The sequence below is a fragment of the Oncorhynchus clarkii genome, unplaced genomic scaffold, assembly GCF_045791955.1.
Source record: "Oncorhynchus clarkii lewisi isolate Uvic-CL-2024 unplaced genomic scaffold, UVic_Ocla_1.0 unplaced_contig_8351_pilon_pilon, whole genome shotgun sequence".
NCBI classification, from domain to species: domain Eukaryota; kingdom Metazoa; phylum Chordata; class Actinopteri; order Salmoniformes; family Salmonidae; genus Oncorhynchus; species Oncorhynchus clarkii.
Genome location: NW_027257935.1, coordinates 242,501 through 265,071, shown reverse-complemented (window position 1 = coordinate 265,071; position 22,571 = coordinate 242,501). Strand labels below are relative to the sequence as shown.

General features: G+C 45.8%; 1 protein-coding gene across 1 annotated transcript in view; it reads right to left on the bottom strand.

Annotated features, from left to right (window-relative positions):
• LOC139393722 (thyrotropin-releasing hormone-degrading ectoenzyme-like) overlaps nt 1-22,571 on the bottom strand; it is a gene marked incomplete at its 3' end in the record, with an annotated part of 185,552 nt that overhangs the window by 153,480 nt on the left and 9,501 nt on the right. The window contains exon 2 of the mRNA XM_071142074.1: nt 1,542-1,815. Within this exon, the coding sequence (XP_070998175.1) occupies nt 1,542-1,815 (274 nt within the window). The remainder of the gene's footprint in view (nt 1-1,541; nt 1,816-22,571) is intronic.

Below are 22,571 nucleotides of genomic sequence, written 5' to 3'. Positions count from 1 at the left end.
CTTTAGAAGGTGTTAGTAGTGATGACAGTATTAACTCTTTAGATGTTTGTAGTGATGACAGTATTAACTCTTTAGAAGGTGTTAGTAGTGATGACAGTATTAACTCTTTAGATGTCTGTAGTGATGACAGTATTAACTCTTTAGAAGGTGTCTGTAGTGATGACAGTATTAACTCTTTAGAAGGTGTTAGTAGTGATGACAGTATTAACTCTTTAGAAGGTGTTTGTAGTGATGACAGTATTAACTCTTTAGAAGGTGTTAGTAGTGATGACAGTATTAACTCTTTAGAAGGTGTCTGTAGTGATGACAGTATTAACTCTTTAGAAGGTGTTTGTAGTGATGACAGTATTAACTCTTTAGAAGGTGTTTGTAGTGATGACAGTATTAACTCTTTAGAAGGTGTTTTATAGTGATGACAGTATTAACTCTTTAGAAGGTGTTTGTAGTGATGACAGTATTAACTCTTTAGAAGGTGTTAGTAGTGATGACAGTATTAACTCTTTAGAAGGTGTTTGTAGTGATGACAGTATTAACTCTTTAGAAGGTGTTTTATAGTGATGACAGTATTAACTCTTTAGAAGGTGTTTTATAGTGATGACAGTATTAACTCTTTAGAAGGTGTTTTATAGTGATGACAGTGTTAGTGGGAAACAGCATCAGTCTACTCCACATGTCAGTATCAAGGTTAATCAATAGATAGACATACTAAAGGACAACGCGGGCTATATCCTCAGACTTGATGGGTAAGTAGACAGGTTGTCGTGAGTTATTTCATCTTAATGTAGGGTTAGGTAATGAGGATACAGCTAGTGGAGAGAACATGTTGTATATCTCTGACTGCTGGACACAGTGCTTCTTTTGGAAACAGTAACGCTCTGTTTCCAAGACAGTTTTCCTCTTGGGCACAATAAAGTCGATCTTATCTTCTGACATTAAGTCCCCACCACTCCTCTGTTGGACGTTAGAGAGCCTGTTGTGGCCTCACATCCCAACGAGGATGAACAGGATTCAGTCAGTCAGTAAGACTGTAACTCTACACCACTCCTCTGTTGGACGTTAGAGAGCCTGTTGTGGCCTCACATCCCAACGAGGATGAACAGGATTCAGTCAGTCAGTAAGACTGTAACTCTACACCACTCCTCTGTTGGACGTTAGAGAGCCTGTTGTGGCCTCACATCCCAACGAGGATGAACAGGATTCAGTCAGTCAGTAAGACTGTAACTCCCCAGCACTCCACTGTTGGATGTGTAGTTACAGACTACCCAGGGTTAAGGTTAGGGTTAGGCTAAGGTTAAGGTTAGGGTTAGGGTTAGGCTAAGGTTAAGGTTAGGGTTAGGGGGTCACTAGGGTAACTCACCACCATTCCACTGTCAGTGGTTACCTCTCTGTAGGTAAAGTTACTGACGGCCCAGGGTTAAGGTTAGGGTTGAGGTTAGGGTTAAGGTTAGGGTTAGGGTTAGGGTTAAGGTTAGGGTTAAGGTTAGGGTTAGGGTTAGGGTTAGGGTTAAGGTTAGGGTTAGGGGGTCACTAGTGTAACTCACCACCACTCCACTGTCAGTGGTCACCTCTCTGTAGGTAAAGTTACAGACGGCCCAGGCCAGGTAGTAGGTGGACATACGAGGAGTCCTGGAGAAGTGGTTGGTCACCCAGCCATCATCATCAGAGATGGAGGCCTCTACAGGCATGTTGGAGAGAGAGAGGTAGGACGCATCGTGTCTCAGGCTGACCCGGAACGTGGCCTTGTAGATGGGCTCATCAAAACACGGAAAGGCCTTTCTGGCGTGGGTGGGGGAGAACTGTGTCACCGCCATGTACCTGGAGAGAGGGGGGGGGGGAGAAGAGAGGGGAGGGAGAGAGAAGAGAGAGCGAGGGAGAGAAGAGAGAGAGGCGAGGGAGAGAAGAGAGAGAGGGGAGGGATAGAAAAGAGAGAGGGATGGAGAGAAGAGAGAGAGGGGAGGGATAGAGAAGAGAGAGAGAAGGGGCAGGAGAGGGAGAGAAGAGAGAGGGGGAGGGATAGAGAAGAGAGAGAGAGGGGAGGGAGAGAGAGAGAGGGGAGGGAGAGAGAAGAGAGAGAGGGGAGGGAGAGAGAAGAGAGAGAGGGGAGGGAGAGAGAAGAGAGAGAGGGGAGAGAGAATAGACAGAGGGAAAGGGAGAGAGGAGGAGGGAGAGGAAGAGAAAAGAGAGAGGGGGAGGGAGAGAGAGGGGGATGGAGAGAAGAGAGAGGAGAGAGAAAACAGATTTAGAGAATAACAGTAAAACAGAGAGATGTAGAGGAGTAGAGGGAAAGAGAGATAGAAAGAAAGAGAGGGAGGGAGAGAGGGGCGGGAAGAGTGTGAGAGAGAAGGGGAGGAGGAGGGGGAGGGAGAAGGGACAGGGGGAGAGAGAGCAAAGAGTTAGTTTCACATTAGATTAGGAGATAAAAGGAACCTAATGGCCGAGAGATGTTCTGTACTTAGAAAATAGTCATTTCATCTTGACTATTGCCTTCTTGTCACCCTGGAAAACTGATGAGCTCTGAGTTCACATTGAAACAGATAGGCCCCCTGTTTTGGTTCTACATATCACTGAAAGTGCTCCAGAATCTGTCACCGTGGAGTAAAGGCCGTACCAGGTTGGCTTTGCCCCGAGCAGAACTCGGCTGGGTGGACTGAAAGTCTGTGCTCACGTTCTCCTTTACAATGCATTTGTTTGAAAGAAAAAAAAAACCCAGAAAAAAGCATCAATATTAATGTTTGTCCCTCTTGAGCTGCCGTAGCAACAACATAGCCAGTACACTTCCTCAAAAATAGTCCGAATGAATCTAAGAATACTCCAGACATCTGTCATTTTTTGCAGAGGAAGTCTTTGCAGAGGAAGCAATTTTACATCTAAATGTTTGACGCAGTATTTCTCAAGTGAAAAAAAAATACGTATGAAAACTAGTTGTCTGTCGTTGAATGACAACAAACACTTAAATGAAAAATCCCTATTGTTGACCAATCTCTGACGAAGGGGGTAGACACCAAAATGAACAAAAACATCACAAAATGTTGTCAGAATATACAGTATGCACGAACGGTTTTGACTGGGGAGCAAGTAAACAGTAAGTTTTAGTAATCGCAGGAACACGGGTGAAAAGTATTTCAAATCTTTCCCAGTTGGTCGAGAGTTTTAAGGTCTACAACTGTTGTATTCAGTATTTCACTGTAAGGTCTACTACACCTGTTGTATTCAGCATTTCACTGTAAGGTCTACTACACCTGTTGTATTCAGCATTTCACTGTAAGGTCTGCTACACCTGTTGTATTCAGCATTTCACTGTAAGGTCTACTACACCTGTCATATTCAGCATTTCACTGTAAGGTCTACTACACCTGTTGTATTCAGCATTTCACTGTAAGGTCTACTACACCTGTTGTATTCAGCATTTCACTGTAAGGTCTACTACACCTGTTGTATTCAGCATTTCACTGTAAGGTCTACTACACCTGTTGTATTCAGCATTTCACTGTAAGGTCTACTACACCTGTTGTATTCAGCATTTCACTGTAAGGTCTACTACACCTGTTGTATTCAGCATTTCACTGTAAGGTCTACAACACCTGTTGTATTCAGCATTTCACTGTAAGATCTACCTGTTGTATTCAGCGTTTCACTGTAAGATATACCTGTTGTATTCAGCATTTCACTGTAAGGTCTACTACACCTGTTGTATTCAGCATTTCACTGTAAGGTCCACTACACCTGTTGTATTCAGCATTTCACTGTAAGGTCTACTACACCTGTTGTATTCAGCATTTCACTGTAAGGTCTACCTGTTGTATTCAGCATTTCACTGTAAGGTCTACTACACCTGTTGTATTCAGCATTTCACTGTAAGGTCTACTACACCTGTTGTATTCAGCATTTCACTGTAAGGTCCACTACACCTGTTGTATTCAGCATTTCACTGTAAGGTCTACTACACCTGTTGTATTCAGCATTTCACTGTAAGGTCTACCTGTTGTATTCAGCATTTCACTGTAAGGTCTACCTGTTGTATTCAGCATTTCACTGTAAGGTCTACCTGTTGTATTCGGCATTTCACTGTAAGGTCTACCTGTTGTATATTTCACTGTAAGGTCTACCTGTTGTATTCAGCATTTCACTGTAATGTCTACCTGTTGTATTCAGCATTTCACTGTAAGGTCTACCTGTTGTATTCAGCATTTCACTGTAAGGTCTACCTGTTGTATTCAGCATTTCACTGTAAGATCTACCTGTTGTATTCGGCATTTCACTGTAAGATCTACCTGTTGTATTCAGCATTTCACTGTAAGGTCCACTACACCTGTTGTATTCAGCATTTCACTGTAAGGTCTACTACACCTGTTGTATTCAGCATTTCACTGTAAGGTCCACTACACCTGTTGTATTCAGCATTTCACTGTAAGGTCTACTACACCTGTTGTATTCAGCATTTCACTGTAAGGTCTACCTGTTGTATTCAGCATTTCACTGTAAGGTCTACCTGTTGTATTCAGCATTTCACTGTAAGGTCTACCTGTTGTATTCAGCATTTCACTGTAAGGTCTACCTGTTGTATTCAGCATTTCACTGTAAGATCTACCTGTTGTATTCGGCATTTCACTGTAAGATCTACCTGTTGTATTCAGCATTTCACTGTAAGGTCCACTACACCTGTTGTATTCAGCATTTCACTGTAAGGTCTACTACACCTGTTGTATTCAGCATTTCACTGTAAGGTCTACCTGTTGTATTCAGCATTTCACTGTAAGGTCTACCTGTTGTATTCAGCATTTCACTGTAAGGTCTACCTGTTGTATTCAGCATTTCACTGTAAGGTCTACCTGTTGTATTCAGCATTTCACTGTAAGATCTACCTGTTGTATTCGGCATTTCACTGTAAGATCTACCTGTTGTATTCAGCATTTCACTGTAAGGTCCACTACACCTGTTGTATTCAGCATTTCACTGTAAGGTCTACTACACCTGTTGTATTCAGCATTTCACTGTAAGGTCTACCTGTTGTATTCAGCATTTCACTGTAAGGTCTACCTGTTGTATTCAGCATTTCACTGTAAGGTCTACCTGTTGTATTCAGCATTTCACTGTAAGGTCTACCTGTTGTATTCAGCATTTCACTGTAAGATCTACCTGTTGTATTCGGCATTTCACTGTAAGATCTACCTGTTGTATTCAGCATTTCACTGTAAGGTCCACTACACCTGTTGTATTCAGCATTTCACTGTAAGGTCTACTACACCTGTTGTATTCAGCATTTCACTGTAAGGTCCACTACACCTGTTGTATTCAGCATTTCACTGTAAGGTCTACTACACCTGTTGTATTCAGCATTTCACTGTAAGGTCTACCTGTTGTATTCAGCATTTCACTGTAAGGTCTACCTGTTGTATTCAGCATTTCACTGTAAGGTCTACCTGTTGTATTCAGCATTTCACTGTAAGGTCTACCTGTTGTATTCAGCATTTCACTGTAAGATCTACCTGTTGTATTCGGCATTTCACTGTAAGATCTACCTGTTGTATTCAGCATTTCACTGTAAGGTCCACTACACCTGTTGTATTCAGCATTTCACTGTAAGGTCTACTACACCTGTTGTATTCAGCATTTCACTGTAAGGTCTACCTGTTGTATTCAGCATTTCACTGTAAGGTCTACCTGTTGTATTCAGCATTTCACTGTAAGGTCTACCTGTTGTATTCAGCATTTCACTGTAAGGTCTACCTGTTGTATTCAGCATTTCACTGTAAGATCTACCTGTTGTATTCGGCATTTCACTGTAAGATCTACCTGTTGTATTCAGCATTTCACTGTAAGGTCTACCTGTTGTATTCGGCGCACGTGACAAATAAACTTTGATTTGATTTAGTAACTAAAAAAGTGTTAAAATAAAAAAATATTATAGATGTAAGATTCTTCAAAGTAGCCACCCTTTGCCTTGATGACAGCTTTGCACACTCTTGGCAACCAGCTTCACCTGGAATGCTTTTCCAGCAGTCTTGAAAGAGTTCCCACATATGCTGAGCACTGTTTTTCCATCACTCTGCGGTCCAACTCATCCCAAACCATCACAATTGGGTTGAGGTCGGGTGATTGTGGAGGCCAGTTCATCTGATGCAGCACCATCACTCTCCTTCTTGGTTAAATAGTCCTTACACAGCCTGGAGGTGTGTTTTGGGTCATTGTCCTGTTGAAAAACATATGATAGTCCCACTAAGAGCAAACCAGATGGGATGGTGTATCGCTGCAGAATGCTGTGGTAGCCATGCTGGTTATGTGTGCCTTGAATTCTAAATAAATCACTGACAGTGTCACCAGCAAAGCACCCCCACACCATCACAGTGGGAACCACACATGCGGAGATCATCCGTTCACCTACTCTGCGTCTCACAAAGACATGGCGGTTGGAACCAAAAATCTCAACTTTAGACTCATCAGACCAAAGGACAGATTTCCACCAGTCTGGCCCAAGCTAGTCTCTTATTATTGGTGTCCTTTAGTAGTGGTTTCTTTGCAGCAATTTGACCATGAAGGCCTGATTCACGGTCTCCTCTGAACAGTTGGTGTTGTGATGTGTCTGTTACTTGAACTCTGTGAAGCATTTATTTGGCTTGCAATTTCTGGGGCTGGTAACTCTATTGAACTAATCCTCTGCAGCAGAGGTAACTCTGGGTCTTCCTTTCCTGTGGCGGTCCTCATGAGAGCCAGTTTCATCATAGCGCTTGATGGTTTTTGCGTCTGCACTTGAAGAAACTTTCAAGGTTCTTGAAATGTTCCGGATTGACTGACCTTCATGTCTTAAAGTAATGATGGACTGTCGTTTCTCTTTGCTTATTTGAGCTGTTCTTGACATAATATGGACTTGGTCTTCTACCATATAGGGCTATCTTCTGTATACCACCCCTACCTTGTCACAACACAACTGATTGGCTCAAACTCATTAAGAATAACTTTTATTCTAAATATGAACTTTTAACAAGGTGCACCTGTTAATTTTAATGTATTTCAGGTGACTGACCACCTCATGAAGCTGGTTGAGAGAATGTCAAGAGTGTGCAAAGCTGTCAATGAAAAGGGTGGCTACTTTGAAGAATCTCAAATATATTTTGACATGTTTAACCCTTTTTTGGTTACTACATGATTTCATATGTGTTATTTCATAGTTGTGATGTCTTCAGTATTATTCTACAATGTAGAAAATAGTAGAACATTAAGAATGAGTATGTGTGTCCAAACTGGTACTGTATATATTACATCTATTTGATCAATAATAGCTGCTCCTAGCAGCTTTTGCTGAGGAGAAGTCTTGGTTTCACTTGAAAGAAGTCTTGGTTTCATTGGAAAGAAGTCTTGGTTTCACTTGAAAGAAGTCTTGGTTTCATTTGAAAGAAGTCTTGGCTTCATTTGAAAGAAGTCTTGGTTTCACTTGAAAGAAGTCTTGGTTTCATTTGAAAGAAGTCTTGGCTTCATTTGAAAGAAGTCTTGATTTCATTTGAAAGAAGTCTTGGTTTCATTTGAAAGAAGTCTTGGCTTCATTTGAAAGAAGTCTTGGCTTCATTTGAAAGCCACCCTTCGCAGTGCTACAGCTGAACTGGTGCCCACGTCAGCTCGTTATAGAGACTCATCGCTACAGAGACATGGTCACAGTAACAATCTCATAAATGACAGCCGGCCATCCGGTTTGTTAACTTCCTGTCCTGTAGTCTATTCCAAGACTCCACATAGTCGCAGTTAGTGACTAAATTACATTCTAAAAAATAGTCAGAATCTTATTAACAGTATGAGGGTTTTATTTGCTATTTTTACACTTGTTTCCCAAACATTTGTTTTTGTATTATTATTATTTTCCTACTTTCCTGTTCCAAAATCTTCCTTGTAATTATCATTCCAGAGACAGAGCCTGAGAGAATAAAGTGCAGCATCAGGAGTTCTGAGAATAGGTCTGGGAGCCTCTCCTCTCAGTTAGATTGGCAGTGGGGGGAGGAGAGGGGGGATTGTGAGTGTGTATGTGTGTGTGTGTGTGTGTGTGTGTGTGTGTGTGTGTGTGTGGTTGGAATAGGAAGTTAAAGGGGGGGGGGGGGGGGGGGGGGGGGGGGGGGGGTTCTGAGTTAACTAAGCCACAGTCATGATGTTAGTGATGTTATTGATGTCAGTGATTGAAGCAGTGATTTCCAACATCATCCAACACACTGTTTAATAACCAGACAGCTGGATTACAGAGTATCAAAGCATCTCAAACCACTGAGGAGAGGAGGAGGAGGAGGAGGAAGGAGGGAGGGAGGTGGAGGAGACCTGGCCTTTACCTCTACAGGGACCAGACCTCTTTTTCATCCCTCCATCCTCTCTTTCATCAGTCCATCCTCTGCTATGGACGTCAGGGATATAAAGGGAGACCAGCAAGCATCTCTCTCCCTAAACCCTGAGAGCTGGCCTGCTTTCATCATAGAGCCTCTCTAATGTATTCCTGTGTGACTGAAGGCTCTGACTCAGCAAGCATCCCAAATGGCACCCTATTCCCTATGTAGTGCACTACTTTAAACCAGAGCCCTATTCCCTATATAGAGCACTACTTTAGACCAGAGCCCTATTCCCTATATAGTACACTACTTTAGACCAGAGCCCTATTCCCTATATAGTACACTACTTTAGACCAGAGCCCTATTCCCTATATAGTGCACTACTTTACACCAGAGCCCTATTCCCTATATAGAGCACTACTTTAGACCAGAGCCCTATTCCCTATATAGTGTACTACTTTAGACCAGAGCCATATTCCCTATATAGTGTACTACTTTAGACCAGGCTGTTGTCTGTTTGTTTATACAATGCTGAGGTTGGGCTGACTCTCTGACTAGCTGACTAGCTGACTGGCTGACTAAATGACTGGTTGACTGTTTGACTGGCTGACTGGCTGACTGGTTGACTGGCTGACTGGTTGACTGGCTGACTGACTGGCTGACTGAATGACAGATTGTCTGGCTGACTGAATGACTGGCCGACTAGCTGACCGAATGACAGATTGACTGGCTGAATAGCTGACTGGCTGACTGGCTGACTGAATGACTGGCCGACTAGCTGACCGAATGATAGATTGACTGGCTGACTGGCTGACTGGCTGACAGATTGACTGGCTGACTGAATCACTGGCTGACTGGCTGACTGAATGACAGATTGACTGGCTGACTGGCTGACTAGCTGACTGGCTGACCGAACGACAGATTGACTAGCTGACTGGCTGACTGGCTGACTGAATGACTGGCCGACTAGCTGACCGAATGATAGATTGACTGGCTGACTGGCTGACTGGCTGACTGGCTGACTGGCTGACTGGCTGACAGATTGACTGGCTGACTGAATCACTGGCTGACTGGCTGACTGAATGACAGATTGACTGGCTGACTGGCTGACTAGCTGACTGGCTGACTGAATGACAGATTGACTAGCTGACTGGCTGACTAGCTGACTGGCTGACTGGCTGACTGAATGACAGATTGACTGGCTGACTGAATCACTGGCTGACTAGCTGACTGGCTGACTGAATGACAGATTGACTGGCTGACTAGCTGACTGGCTGACTGAATGACAGATTGACTGGCTGACTGAATCACTGGCTGACTAGCTGACTGGCTGACTGAATGACAGATTGACTGGCTGACTGGCTGACTAGCTGACTGGCTGACCGAATGACAGATTGACTGGCTGACTGGCTGACTGGCTGACTGAATGACAGATTGACTGGCTGACTGAATCACTGGCTGACTAGCTGACTGGCTTACTGAATGACAGATTGACTGGCTGACTGAATCACTGGCTGACTGGCTTACTGGCTGACTAGCTGACTGAATCACTGGCTGATTAGCTGACTAGCTGACTGAATGACAGATTGACTGGCTGACTGGCTGACTGAATGACAGATTGACTGGCTGACTAGCTGACTAGCTGACTAGCTGACTAGCTGACTGGCTGTCTGGCTGACTGGCTGACTGAATGACAGATTGACTGGCTGACTGGCTGACTGGCTGACTGAATGACAGATTGACTGGCTGACTGCATCACTGGCTGACTAGCTGACTAGCTGACTGGCTGACTGGCTGACTGGCTGACTGAATGACAGATTGACTGGCTGACTGGCTGACTAGCTGACTGGCTGACTAGCTGACTGGCTGTCTGGCTGACTGGCTGACTGAATGACAGATTGACTGGCTGACTGAATCACTGGCTGACTGGCTGACTAGCTGACTGGCTGACTGGCTGACTGGCTGACTGAATGACAGATTGACTGGCTGACTAGCTGACTGGCTGACTGAATGACAGATTGACTGGCTGACTGAATCACTGGCTGACTAGCTGACTGGCTGACTGAATGACAGATTGACTGGCTGACTGGCTGACTAGCTGACTGGCTGACCGAATGACAGATTGACTGGCTGACTGGCTGACTGGCTGACTGAATGACAGATTGACTGGCTGACTGAATCACTGGCTGACTAGCTGACTGGCTTACTGAATGACAGATTGACTGGCTGACTGAATCACTGGCTGACTGGCTTACTGGCTGACTAGCTGACTGAATCACTGGCTGATTAGCTGACTAGCTGACTGAATGACAGATTGACTGGCTGACTGGCTGACTGAATGACAGATTGACTGGCTGACTAGCTGACTAGCTGACTAGCTGACTAGCTGACTGGCTGTCTGGCTGACTGGCTGACTGAATGACAGATTGACTGGCTGACTGGCTGACTGGCTGACTGAATGACAGATTGACTGGCTGACTGCATCACTGGCTGACTAGCTGACTAGCTGACTGGCTGACTGGCTGACTGGCTGACTGAATGACAGATTGACTGGCTGACTGGCTGACTAGCTGACTGGCTGACTAGCTGACTGGCTGTCTGGCTGACTGGCTGACTGAATGACAGATTGACTGGCTGACTGAATCACTGGCTGACTGGCTGACTAGCTGACTGGCTGACTGGCTGACTGGCTGACTGAATGACAGATTGACTGGCTGACTGGCTGACTAGCTGACTGGCTGACTGGCTGACTGAATGACAGATTGACTGGCTGACTGGCTGACTGGCTGACTGGCTGACTGGCTGACTGGCTGACTGAATGACTGGCTGAACAGCCCTCTGCTTTGCCTTTAGGATGAACCTGGGTAGTCCAACCATAACACCGTAATCCACACAGTTTCTTTACCTAGTGGACGTGACAGCTAGGAAGAGGTTGAGAGAGGGGGGAGAGAGGAGGGAGAGAGGGGGGGAGCGGTCCTTCAGAGGGCGTTTGGCCCTCCCACGGTGACATTTAAAGGGCTATCAGAATCAGTAGGAGCCTGATAAACTGACAGTTAGGCTGATTGGAGATCTGGTGGTGAATCTGGTTTAGCACTGTTAACACTGAGGGATCGGTCCGTCATCAGACACAAAGGCAGCGTTTAAACAGGCAGCTTAATTCTGATCTTTTTTCCACTATTAGATCTTTTGACCAATCACATCTAATCTTTTCACATCTGACCTTTTTTTTTTCAGAGCTCAAAAGACCAATTTGTAAAAAGAAAAAAAAAGGAAAAAAAAAGAGATCAGAATTGGGCTGCCTGTGTAAACGCTGCCTAACACACACATGCACACAGACACAGCCAGGCACACTCAAAGATACACACATTCACACACACATGTACACACACACACACACACACACACACACACACATTTTATTCAACCTTTATTTAACTTTATTTAACAAATACACACACAAAGCAAGGGATCGGTGTCCTGTCAGACAGTAAAGCTAGGCAGTTATTAGTTGGTCATAGAGGGGATGTTTATCAATGGGATGGCCTCTTTATTGAAAAAGCACTGGAGATAAATACTATGAATTAAAGGCCTAGAGACGAAGAGACACCAGAGAAACGTTCAACTTAGAAGGATAAATGGCAGCACTCTGATATATCAGTCCTCTACTATATACTGTCTAAACTCTGATATATCAGTACTCTACTATATACTGTCTAAACTCTGGTATATCAGTACTCTACTATATACTGTCTAAACTCTGGTATATCAGTACTCTACTATATACTGTCTAAACTGTGGTATATCAGTACTCTACTACATACTGTCTAAACACTGATATATCAGTCCTCTACTATATACTGTCTCTACTATATACTGTCTAAACTCTGATATATCAGTACTCTACTATATACTGTCTAAACTCTGGTATATCAGTACTCTACTATATACTGTCTAAACTCTGATATATCAGTACTCTACTATATACTGTCTCTACTATATACTGTCTCTACTATATACTGTCTCTACTATATACTGTCTCTACTATATACTGTCTTAACTCTGATATATCAGTCCTCTACTATATACTGTCTAAACTCTGATATATCAGTACTCTACTATATACTGTCTCTACTATATACTGTCTCTACTATATACTGTCTCTACTATATACTGTCTCTACTATATACTGTCTTAACTCTGATATATCAGTCCTCTACTGTATACTGTCTAAACTCTGATATATCAGTACTCTACTATATACTGTCTAAACTCTGATATATCAGTACTCTACTATATACTGTCTAAACTCTGGTATATCAGTACTCTACTACATACTGTCTCTACTATATACTGTCTCTACTATATACTGTCTCTACTATATACTGTCTTAACTCTGATATATCAGTCCTCTACTATATACTGTCTAAACTCTGATATATCAGTACTCTACTATATACTGTCTCTACTATATACTGTCTCTACTATATACTGTCTCTACTATATACTGTCTCTACTATATACTGTCTAAACTCTGATATAACAGTCCTCTACTATATACTGTCTAAACGCTGATATATCAGTCCTCTACTATATACTGTCTAAACTCTGATATATCAGTACTCTACTATATACTGTCTCTACTATATACTGTCTAAACTCTGATATATCAGTCCTCTACTATATACTGTCTTAACTCTGATATATCAGTTCTCTACTATATACTGTCTAAACTCTGATATATCAGTCCTCTACTATATACTGTCTGAGTTAACTCTGATATAACAATACTCTACTATATACTGTCTTAACTCTGATATATCAGTCCTCTCTTCTATACTGTCTAAACTCTGATATATCAGTACTCAGTACTCTGGTAACGGAACTCTCTTCTCATAACTCATGAATGTACAGAGCAGATTATCCTACACAGACCCTTGGGAAGAAGTCATATGGAATGGAGACACAGCATAAATGTATTCCCTGACATAAACATGTCGTTGTTTTAATGACTAAGCTAATCTAGGTCTCACGCTGCCTGAACAATCATCTCAATATCAATTAAAAAAGGCAATTAAGCTCCATCTCCATTAGCCCTCTCTCCATTTCTCATTCCCTTGATCCCTCCATTCCCTACATCCTATGATCACTCCTTCCCTCCTCCCTCCATTTCTCATTCCCTTGATCCCTCCATTCCCTACATCCTATGATCACTCCTTCCCTCCTCCCTCCATTTCTCATTCCCTTGATCCCTCCATTCCCTACATCCTATGATCACTCCTTCCCTCCTCCCTCCATTTCTCATTCCCTTGATCCCTCCATTCTCTACATCCTATGATCACTCCTTCCCTCCTCTCTCCATTTCTCATTCCCTTGATCCCTCCATTCCCTACATCCTATGATCACTCCTTCCCTCCTCCCTCCATTTCTCATTCCCTTGATCCCTCCATTCTCTACATCCTATGATCACTCCTTCCCACCTCCCTCCATTTCTCATTCCCTTGATCCCTCCATTCCCTACATCCTATGATCACTCCTTCCCTCCTCCCTCCATTTCTCATTCCCTTGATCCCTCCATTCCCTACATCCTATGTTCACTCCTTACCTCCCTCCATTTCTCATTCCCTTGATCCCTCCATTCCCTACATCCTATGTTCACTCCTTCCCTCCTCCCTCCATTTCTCATTCCCTTGATCCCTCCATTCCCTACATCCTATGTTCACTCCTTACCTCCTCCCTCCATTTCTCATTCCCTTGATCCCTCCATTCCCTACATCCTATGTTCACTCCTTCCCTCCTCCCTCCATTTCTCATTCCCTTGATCCCTCCATTCCCTACATCCTATGTTCACTCCTTACCTCCTCCCTCCATTTCTCATTCCCTTGATCCCTCCATTCCCTACATCCTATTTTCACTCCTTACCTCCTCCCTCCATTTCTCATTCCCTTGATCCCTCCATTCCCTACATCCTATGTTCACTCCTTCCCTCCTCCCTCCATTTCTCATTCCCTTGATCCCTCCATTCCCTACATCCTATGTTCACTCCTTCCCTCCTCCCTCCATTTCTCATTCCCTTGATCCCTCCATTCCCTACATCCTATGATCACTCCTTCCCTCCTCCCTCTATCTCTCCATCTCTCTATCCCTCCATCCCTCCATTTCTCCATGCTATCAGTTGCCAGCCAACTTCCCACCACCTTGGAGTGCTGCTCTGTGGCTGAAAGCCAAAAGAACCCCATGTCTCCAAGTTTTTCAAAGGAAAAGCAAAGTTTGTATCAGGTTTTGGCTTTCACTCCCTAAACCCTTAAAATCAGAGAAAGACCAGGCACAATACTCAGGAGGCAGCTGAGGGGTAGAGAGAGGTAGAGAGAGGTAGAGAGAGAGAAAGAGAGAGGTAGAGAGAGGTATAGAGAGAGGTAGAGAGAGAGGTAGAGAGAGAGAGGTAGAGAGAGAGAGAGAAGTAGAGAGAGAGAGAGGTAGAGAGAGAGCGGTAGAGAGAGAGAGGTAGAGAGAGAGAGGTAGAGAGAGAGAGGTAGAGAGAGAGAGGTAGAGAGAGAGGTAGAGAGAGCGAGAGAGAGAGAGAGAGAGAGGTTGTCAGAGGCTGAAAGGCCCAGCAGGCTACTCTTATTGTAGAGATGACAGGAGAGCAGAGGAGAGGCAGGGGGAGGCAGGGGAGGCAGGGGGAGGCAGGGGGAGGCATGAGGAGGCAGGGTGAGGCAGGGTGAGGCCGGGGGAGGCAGGGGGAGGCAGGGTAAGGCAGGGGGAGGCAGGAGGAGGCAGGGGAAGGCAGGGGAAGGCAGCGGATCGAAGGAGGTATTAGTACATTTGTGAAGGGCGTTAAGTGTGTTTGGGATGATGCTGAACCCGACAGAACCTTGCTGGACCATCTCCAGCTTCGCTAGGCTATGTCTGGCAAACGCCTGCACGCTGCGGAGAAAAAACTATTTCCTCCTACAGTAAAAGAAAGACCTCTGGCTCACTAGACAAGACAGTCCAGGTGAAGTAGAGTATCAGTGGCCATGGACAGGGATGGGAACTAACCACCTACAGCACGTTGAGTTCACTCAGCCTGATCACACATCTGTTTGTGCTCTCAACAACTCCATCCATTGGCAAGCTAAACATGACAGAGAGTTGTGACAGGGAGCTGTGATAGGGAGTTGTGATAGGGAGTTGTGATAGGGAGTTGTGATAGGGAGTTGTGACAGGGAGTTGTGACAGGGAGTTGTGACAGGGAGTTGTGACAGGGAGCTGTGACAGGGAGCTGTGATAGGGAGTTGTGACAGGGAGCTGTGATAGGGAGTTGTGACATGGATCTGTGACAGAGAGCTGTGATAGGGAGTTGTGACAGAGAGTTGTGATAGGGAACTGTGATAGGGAGGTGTTGACAGGGAGTTGTGATAGGGAGTTGTGACAGGGAGTTGTGATAGGGAGTTGTGATAGGGAGTTGTGACAGGGAGTTGTGATAGGGAGCTGTGACAGGGAGCTGTGACAGGGAGCTGTGACAGGGAGCTGTGATAGGGAGTTGTGACAGGGAGTTGTGACAGGGAGTTGTGATAGGGAGGTGTGACAGTGAGCTGTGACAGGGAGTTTTGATAGAGAGCTGTGACAGGGAGTTGTGACAGGAAGCTGTGACAGGGAGCTGTGACAGGGAGTTGTGATAGAGAGCTGTGACAGGGAGTTGTGACAGGGAGTTGTGACAGGGAGCTGTGATAGAGAGCTGTGATAGAGAGCTGTGACAGGGAGTTGTGACAGGGAGCTGTGATAGGGAGCTGTGATAGAGAGCTGTGACAGGGAGCTGTGACAGGGAGTTGTGACAGGGAGTTGTGACAGGGAGCTGTGACAGGGAGTTGTGACAGGGAGTTGTGACAGGGCGCTGTGACAGGGAGTTGTGACAGGGAGTTGTGACAGGGAGTTGTGACAGGGAGCTGTGACAGGGAGTTGTGACAGGGAGTTGTGATAGGGAACTGTGATAGGGAGTTGTGACAGGGAGTTGTGATAGGGAGCTGTGATAGGGAGCTGTGATAGGGAGTTGTGACAGGGAGTTGTGATAGGGAGTTGTGATAGGGAGTTGTGACAGGGAGTTGGCATGACAGGGAGTTGTGACAGGGAGTTGTGACAGGGAGTTGTGACAGGGAGTTGTGACAGGGAGCTGTGATAGAGAGTTGTGATAGGCAGTTGTAACAGGGAGTTGTGACAGGGAGCTGTGACAGGGAGTTGTGACAGGGAGTTGTGATAGGGAACTGTGATAGGGAGTTGTGACAGGGAGTTGTGATAGGGAGCTGTGATAGGGAGCTGTGACAGGGAGTTGTGACAGGGAGTTGTGATAGGGAGTTGTGATAGGGAGCTGTGATAGAGAGCTGTGACAGGGAGCTGTGACAGGGAGTTGTGACAGGGAGTTGTGACAGGGAGCTGTGACAGGGAGTTGTGACAGGGAGTTGTGACAGGGAGTTGTGACAGGGCGCTGTGACAGGGAGTTGTGACAGGGAGTTGTGACAGGGAGCTGTGACAGGGAGTTGTGACAGGGAGTTGTGATAGGGAACTGTGATAGGGAGTTGTGACAGGGAGTTGTGATAGGGAGCTGTGATAGGGAGCTGTGACAGGGAGTTGTGACAGGGAGTTGTGATAGGGAGTTGTGATAGGGAGTTGTGACAGGGAGTTGGCATGACAGGGAGTTGTGACAGGGAGTTGTGACAGGGAGTTGTGACAGGGAGTTGTGACAGGGAGTTGTGACAGGGAGCTGTGATAGGGAGTTGTGATAGGCAGTTGTAACAGGGAGTTGTGACAGGGAGCTGTGACAGGGAGTTGTGACAGGGAGTTGTGATAGGGAACTGTGATAGGGAGTTGTGACAGGGAGTTGTGATAGGGAGCTGTGATAGGGAGCTGTGACAGGGAGTTGTGACAGGGAGTTGTGATAGGGAGTTGTGATAGGGAGTTGTGACAGGGAGTTGGCATGACAGGGAGTTGTGACAGGGAGTTGTGACAGGGAGTTGTGACAGGGAGTTGTGACAGGGAGCTGTGATAGGGAGTTGTGATAGGCAGTTGTAACAGGGAGTAGTGACAGGGAGTTGTGACAGGGAGTTGTCACAGGGAGTTGTGACAGGGAGTTGTGACAGGGAGTTGTGACAGGGAGTTGTGACAGGGAGTTGTGACAGGGAGTTGTGATAGGGAGTTGTGACAGGGAGTTGTGACAGGGAGTTGTGACAGGGAGCTGTGACAGGGAGCTGTGATAGGGAGTTGTGACAGGGAGCTGTGATAGGGAGTTGTGACATGGATCTGTGACAGAGAGCTGTGATAGGGAGTTGTGACAGGGAGTTGTGATAGGGAACTGTGATAGGGAGTTGTGACAGGGAGTTGTGATAGGGAGTTGTGACAGGGAGCTGTGATAGGGAGTTGTGATAGGGAGTTGTGACAGGGAGTTGTGATAGGGAGCTGTGACAGGGAGCTGTGACAGGGAGCTGTGACAGGGAGCTGTGATAGGGAGTTGTGACAGGGAGTTGTGACAGGGAGTTGTGATAGGGAGGTGTGACAGTGAGCTGTGACAGGGAGTTTTGATAGAGAGCTGTGACAGGGAGTTGTGACAGGAAGCTGTGACAGGGAGCTGTGACAGGGAGTTGTGATAGAGAGCTGTGACAGGGAGTTGTGACAGGGAGCTGTGATAGAGAGCTGTGATAGAGAGCTGTGACAGGGAGTTGTGACAGGGAGCTGTGATAGGGAGCTGTGATAGAGAGCTGTGACAGGGAGCTGTGACAGGGAGTTGTGACAGGGAGTTGTGACAGGGAGCTGTGACAGGGAGTTGTGACAGGGAGTTGTGACAGGGAGTTGTGACAGGGCGCTGTGACAGGGAGTTGTGACAGGGAGTTGTGACAGGGAGTTGTGACAGGGAGCTGTGACAGGGAGTTGTGACAGGGAGTTGTGATAGGGAACTGTGATAGGGAGTTGTGACAGGGAGTTGTGATAGGGAGCTGTGATAGGGAGCTGTGATAGGGAGTTGTGACAGGGAGTTGTGATAGGGAGTTGTGATAGGGAGTTGTGACAGGGAGTTGGCATGACAGGGAGTTGTGACAGGGAGTTGTGACAGGGAGTTGTGACAGGGAGTTGTGACAGGGAGTTGTGACAGGGAGTTGTGACAGGGAGCTGTGATAGGGAGTTGTGATAGGCAGTTGTAACAGGGAGTTGTGACAGGGAGCTGTGACAGGGAGTTGTGACAGGGAGTTGTGATAGGGAACTGTGATAGGGAGTTGTGACAGGGAGTTGTGATAGGGAGCTGTGATAGGGAGCTGTGACAGGGAGTTGTGACAGGGAGTTGTGATAGGGAGTTGTGATAGGGAGCTGTGATAGAGAGCTGTGACAGGGAGCTGTGACAGGGAGTTGTGACAGGGAGTTGTGACAGGGAGCTGTGACAGGGAGTTGTGACAGGGAGTTGTGACAGGGAGTTGTGACAGGGCGCTGTGACAGGGAGTTGTGACAGGGAGTTGTGACAGGGAGTTGTGACAGGGAGCTGTGACAGGGAGTTGTGACAGGGAGTTGTGATAGGGAACTGTGATAGGGAGTTGTGACAGGGAGTTGTGATAGGGAGCTGTGATAGGGAGCTGTGACAGGGAGTTGTGACAGGGAGTTGTGATAGGGAGTTGTGATAGGGAGTTGGCATGACAGGGAGTTGTGACAGGGAGTTGTGACAGGGAGTTGTGACAGGGAGTTGTGACAGGGAGTTGTGACAGGGAGCTGTGATAGGGAGTTGTGATAGGCAGTTGTAACAGGGAGTTGTGACAGGGAGCTGTGACAGGGAGTTGTGACAGGGAGTTGTGATAGGGAACTGTGATAGGGAGTTGTGACAGGGAGTTGTGATAGGGAGCTGTGATAGGGAGCTGTGACAGGGAGTTGTGACAGGGAGTTGTGATAGGGAGTTGTGATAGGGAGTTGTGACAGGGAGTTGGCATGACAGGGAGTTGTGACAGGGAGTTGTGACAGGGAGTTGTGACAGGGAGTTGTGACAGGGAGCTGTGATAGGGAGTTGTGATAGGCAGTTGTAACAGGGAGTTGTGACAGGGAGTTGTGACAGGGAGTTGTCACAGGGAGTTGTGACAGGGAGTTGTGACAGGGAGTTGTGATAGGGAGTTGTGACAGGGAGTTGTGACAGGGAGTTGTGATAGGGAGTTGTGACAGGGAGTTGTGACAGGGAGTTGTGACAGGGAGTTGTGACAGGGAGTTGTGACAGGGAGTTGTGATAGGGAGTTGTGACAGGGAGTTGTGACAGGGAGTTGTGACAGGGAGTTGTGATAGGGAGTTGTGACAGGGAGCTGTGATAGGGAGTTGTGATAGGGAGCTGTGACAGGGAGTTGTGATAGGGAGCTGTGACAGGGAGTTGTGACAGGGAGTTGTGACGGGGAGTTGTGATAGGGAGCTGTAATAGGGAGCTCTGATAGGGAGTTGTGACAGGGAGTTGGCATGATAACACAAACAGACTGGCACTCAGGCTAATGTCCCCCTCCCTTACACTATAAAACGCTCTGAGCGTCCATCTGGAATGCAAAAGCTCTATATAAGATCAATCAATATTTATCCAATATTACGATGCTGTTATGAAAACTATTTGTTACAGTACTAAAACCTAATGTCCTGTCCTGTACCTCTGTTCTGAAACACGTCCTCTGACTGAGTCCCAGATGGCACACTATTCCCTATGAAGTAGTGCACTATATAGGGAATAGGGCTCTGGTCTAAAGTAGTGCACTATATAGGGAATAGGGCTCTGGTCTAAAGTAGTGCACTATGTAGGGAATAGGGCTCTGGTCTAAAGTAGTGTACTATATAGGGAATAGGGCTCTGGTCTAAAGTAGTGCACTATATAGGGAATAGGGCTCTGGTCTAAAGTAGTGCACAATATAGGGAATAGGGCTCTAGTCTATAGTAGTGTACTACATAGGGAATGGTCTAAAGTAGTGCACTATATAGGGAATATGGCTCTGGTCTAATGTAGTGCACCACATAGGGAATAGGGCTCTGGTCTAAAGTAGTGTACTACATAGGGAATGGTCTAAAGTAGTGTACTACATAGGGAATGGTCTAAAGTAGTGCACTACATAGGGAATGGTCTAAAGTAGTGTACTACATAGGGAATAGGGCTCTGGTCTAAAGTAGTGTACTACATAGGGAATGGTCTAAAGTAGTGCACTACATAGGGAATAGGGCTCTGGTCTAAAGTAGTGTACTACATAGGGAATGGTCTAAAGTAGTGCACTACATAGGGAATGGTCTAAAGTAGTGCACTACATAGGGAATAGGGCTCCATTCGCGGTGAATCTTCTGTTTGTCGTCACGGTCGATCCAATCATGTGTAATTAGCATTGATTTATAAATCACTGAAGTCATGTCCTTTAACGACCCCCCAGCCAGCTGCCCCGGCGCTCGGCTGAACCTACGGTACAAGTCACCAAGTCACTTGTCTACCAGGCTGGATGTGAGGCGTGTGGCTGAACCTACGGTACAAGTCACCAAGTCACTTATCTACCAGGCTGGATGTGAGGCGTGTGGCTGAACCTACGGTACAAGTCACCAAGTCACTTATCTACTAGGCTGGATGTGAGGCGTGTGGCTGAACCTACGGTACAAGTCACCAAGTCACTTGTCTACCAGGCTGGATGTGAGGCGTGTGGCTGAACCTACGGTACAAGTCACCAAGTCACTTGTCTACCAGGCTGGATGTGAGGCGTGTGGCTGAACCTACGGTACAAGTCACCAAGTCACTTGTCTACCAGGCTGGATGTGAGGCGTGTGGTTGAAACTACGGTACAAGTCACCAAGTCACTTGTCTACCAGGCTGGATGTGAGGCGTGTGGCTGAACCTACGGTACAAGTCACCAAGTCACTTATCTACCAGGCTGGATGTGAGGCGTGTGGCTGAACCTACGGTACAAGTCACCAAGTCACTTATCTACCAGGCTGGATGTGAGGCGTGTGGTTGAACCTACGGTACAAGTCACCAAGTCACTTATCTACCAGGCTGGTTGTGAGGCGTGTGGTTGAAACTACGGTACAAGTCACCAAGTCACTTATCTACCAGGCTGGTTGTTAGGCGTGTGGCTGTGTGACCGACATGCTGCTGGGAGCCGTTGTTCAATACGCAGAGTTCAGATGACGGTAACCTGACATGACACTGACCATCAGCGTGACTCACAAAATGGCGCCCTATTTCTAAAAATAGTGACCCTGTGGATCCTGGTCTAAAGTAGTGCACTATATAGGGAATAGGGCCCTGGTCAAAAGTAGTGTACTATATAGGGAATAGGGCTCTGGTCTAAAGTAGTGTACTATATAGGGAATAGGGCTCTGGTCTAAAGTAGTGCACTATATAGGGAATAGGGATCTGGTCTAAAGTAGTGCACTATATAGGGAATAGGGCTCTGGTCTAAAGTAGTGTACTATATAGGGAATAGGGCCCTGGTCTAAAGTACTGCACTATATAGGGAATAGGACTCTGGTCTAATGTAGTGTACTATATAGGGAATAGGGCCCTGGTCTAAAGTAGTGCACTAAATAGGGAATAGGACTCTGGTCTAAAGTAGTGCATTATATAAGGAATAGGACTCTGGTCTAATGTAGTGTACTATATAGGGAATAGGACTCTGGTATAATGTAGTGCACTATATAGGGAATAGGACTCTGGTCTAATGTAGTGCACTATATAGGGAATAGGACTCTGGTCTAATGTAGTGCACTATATAGGGAATAGGACTCTGGTCTAAAGTAGTGTACTATATAGGGAATAGGACTCTGGTCTAATGTAGTGCACTATATAGGGAATAGGACTCTGGTCTAAAGTAGTGCACTATATAGGGAACAGGACTCTGGTCTAATGTAGTGCACTATATAGGGAATAGGGCTCTGGTCTAAAGTAGTGTACTATATAGGGAATAGGGCTCTGGTCTAAAGTAGTGTACTATATAGGGAATAGGACTCTGGTCTAATGTAGTGCACTATATAGGGAATAGGGCTCTGGTCTAAAGTAGTGTACTATATAGGGAATAGGGCTCTGGTCTAAAGTAGTGTACTATATAGGGAATAGGACTCTGGTCTAATGTAGTGTACTATATAGGGAATAGGACTCTGGTCTAATGTAGTGTACTAGATAGGGAATAGGGCTCTGGTCTAATGTAGTGTACTATATAGGGAATAGGACTCTGGTCTAATGTAGTGTACTATATAGGGAATAGGACTCTGGTCTAATGTAGTGTACTATATAGGGAATAGGGCTCTGGTCTAATGTAGTGTACT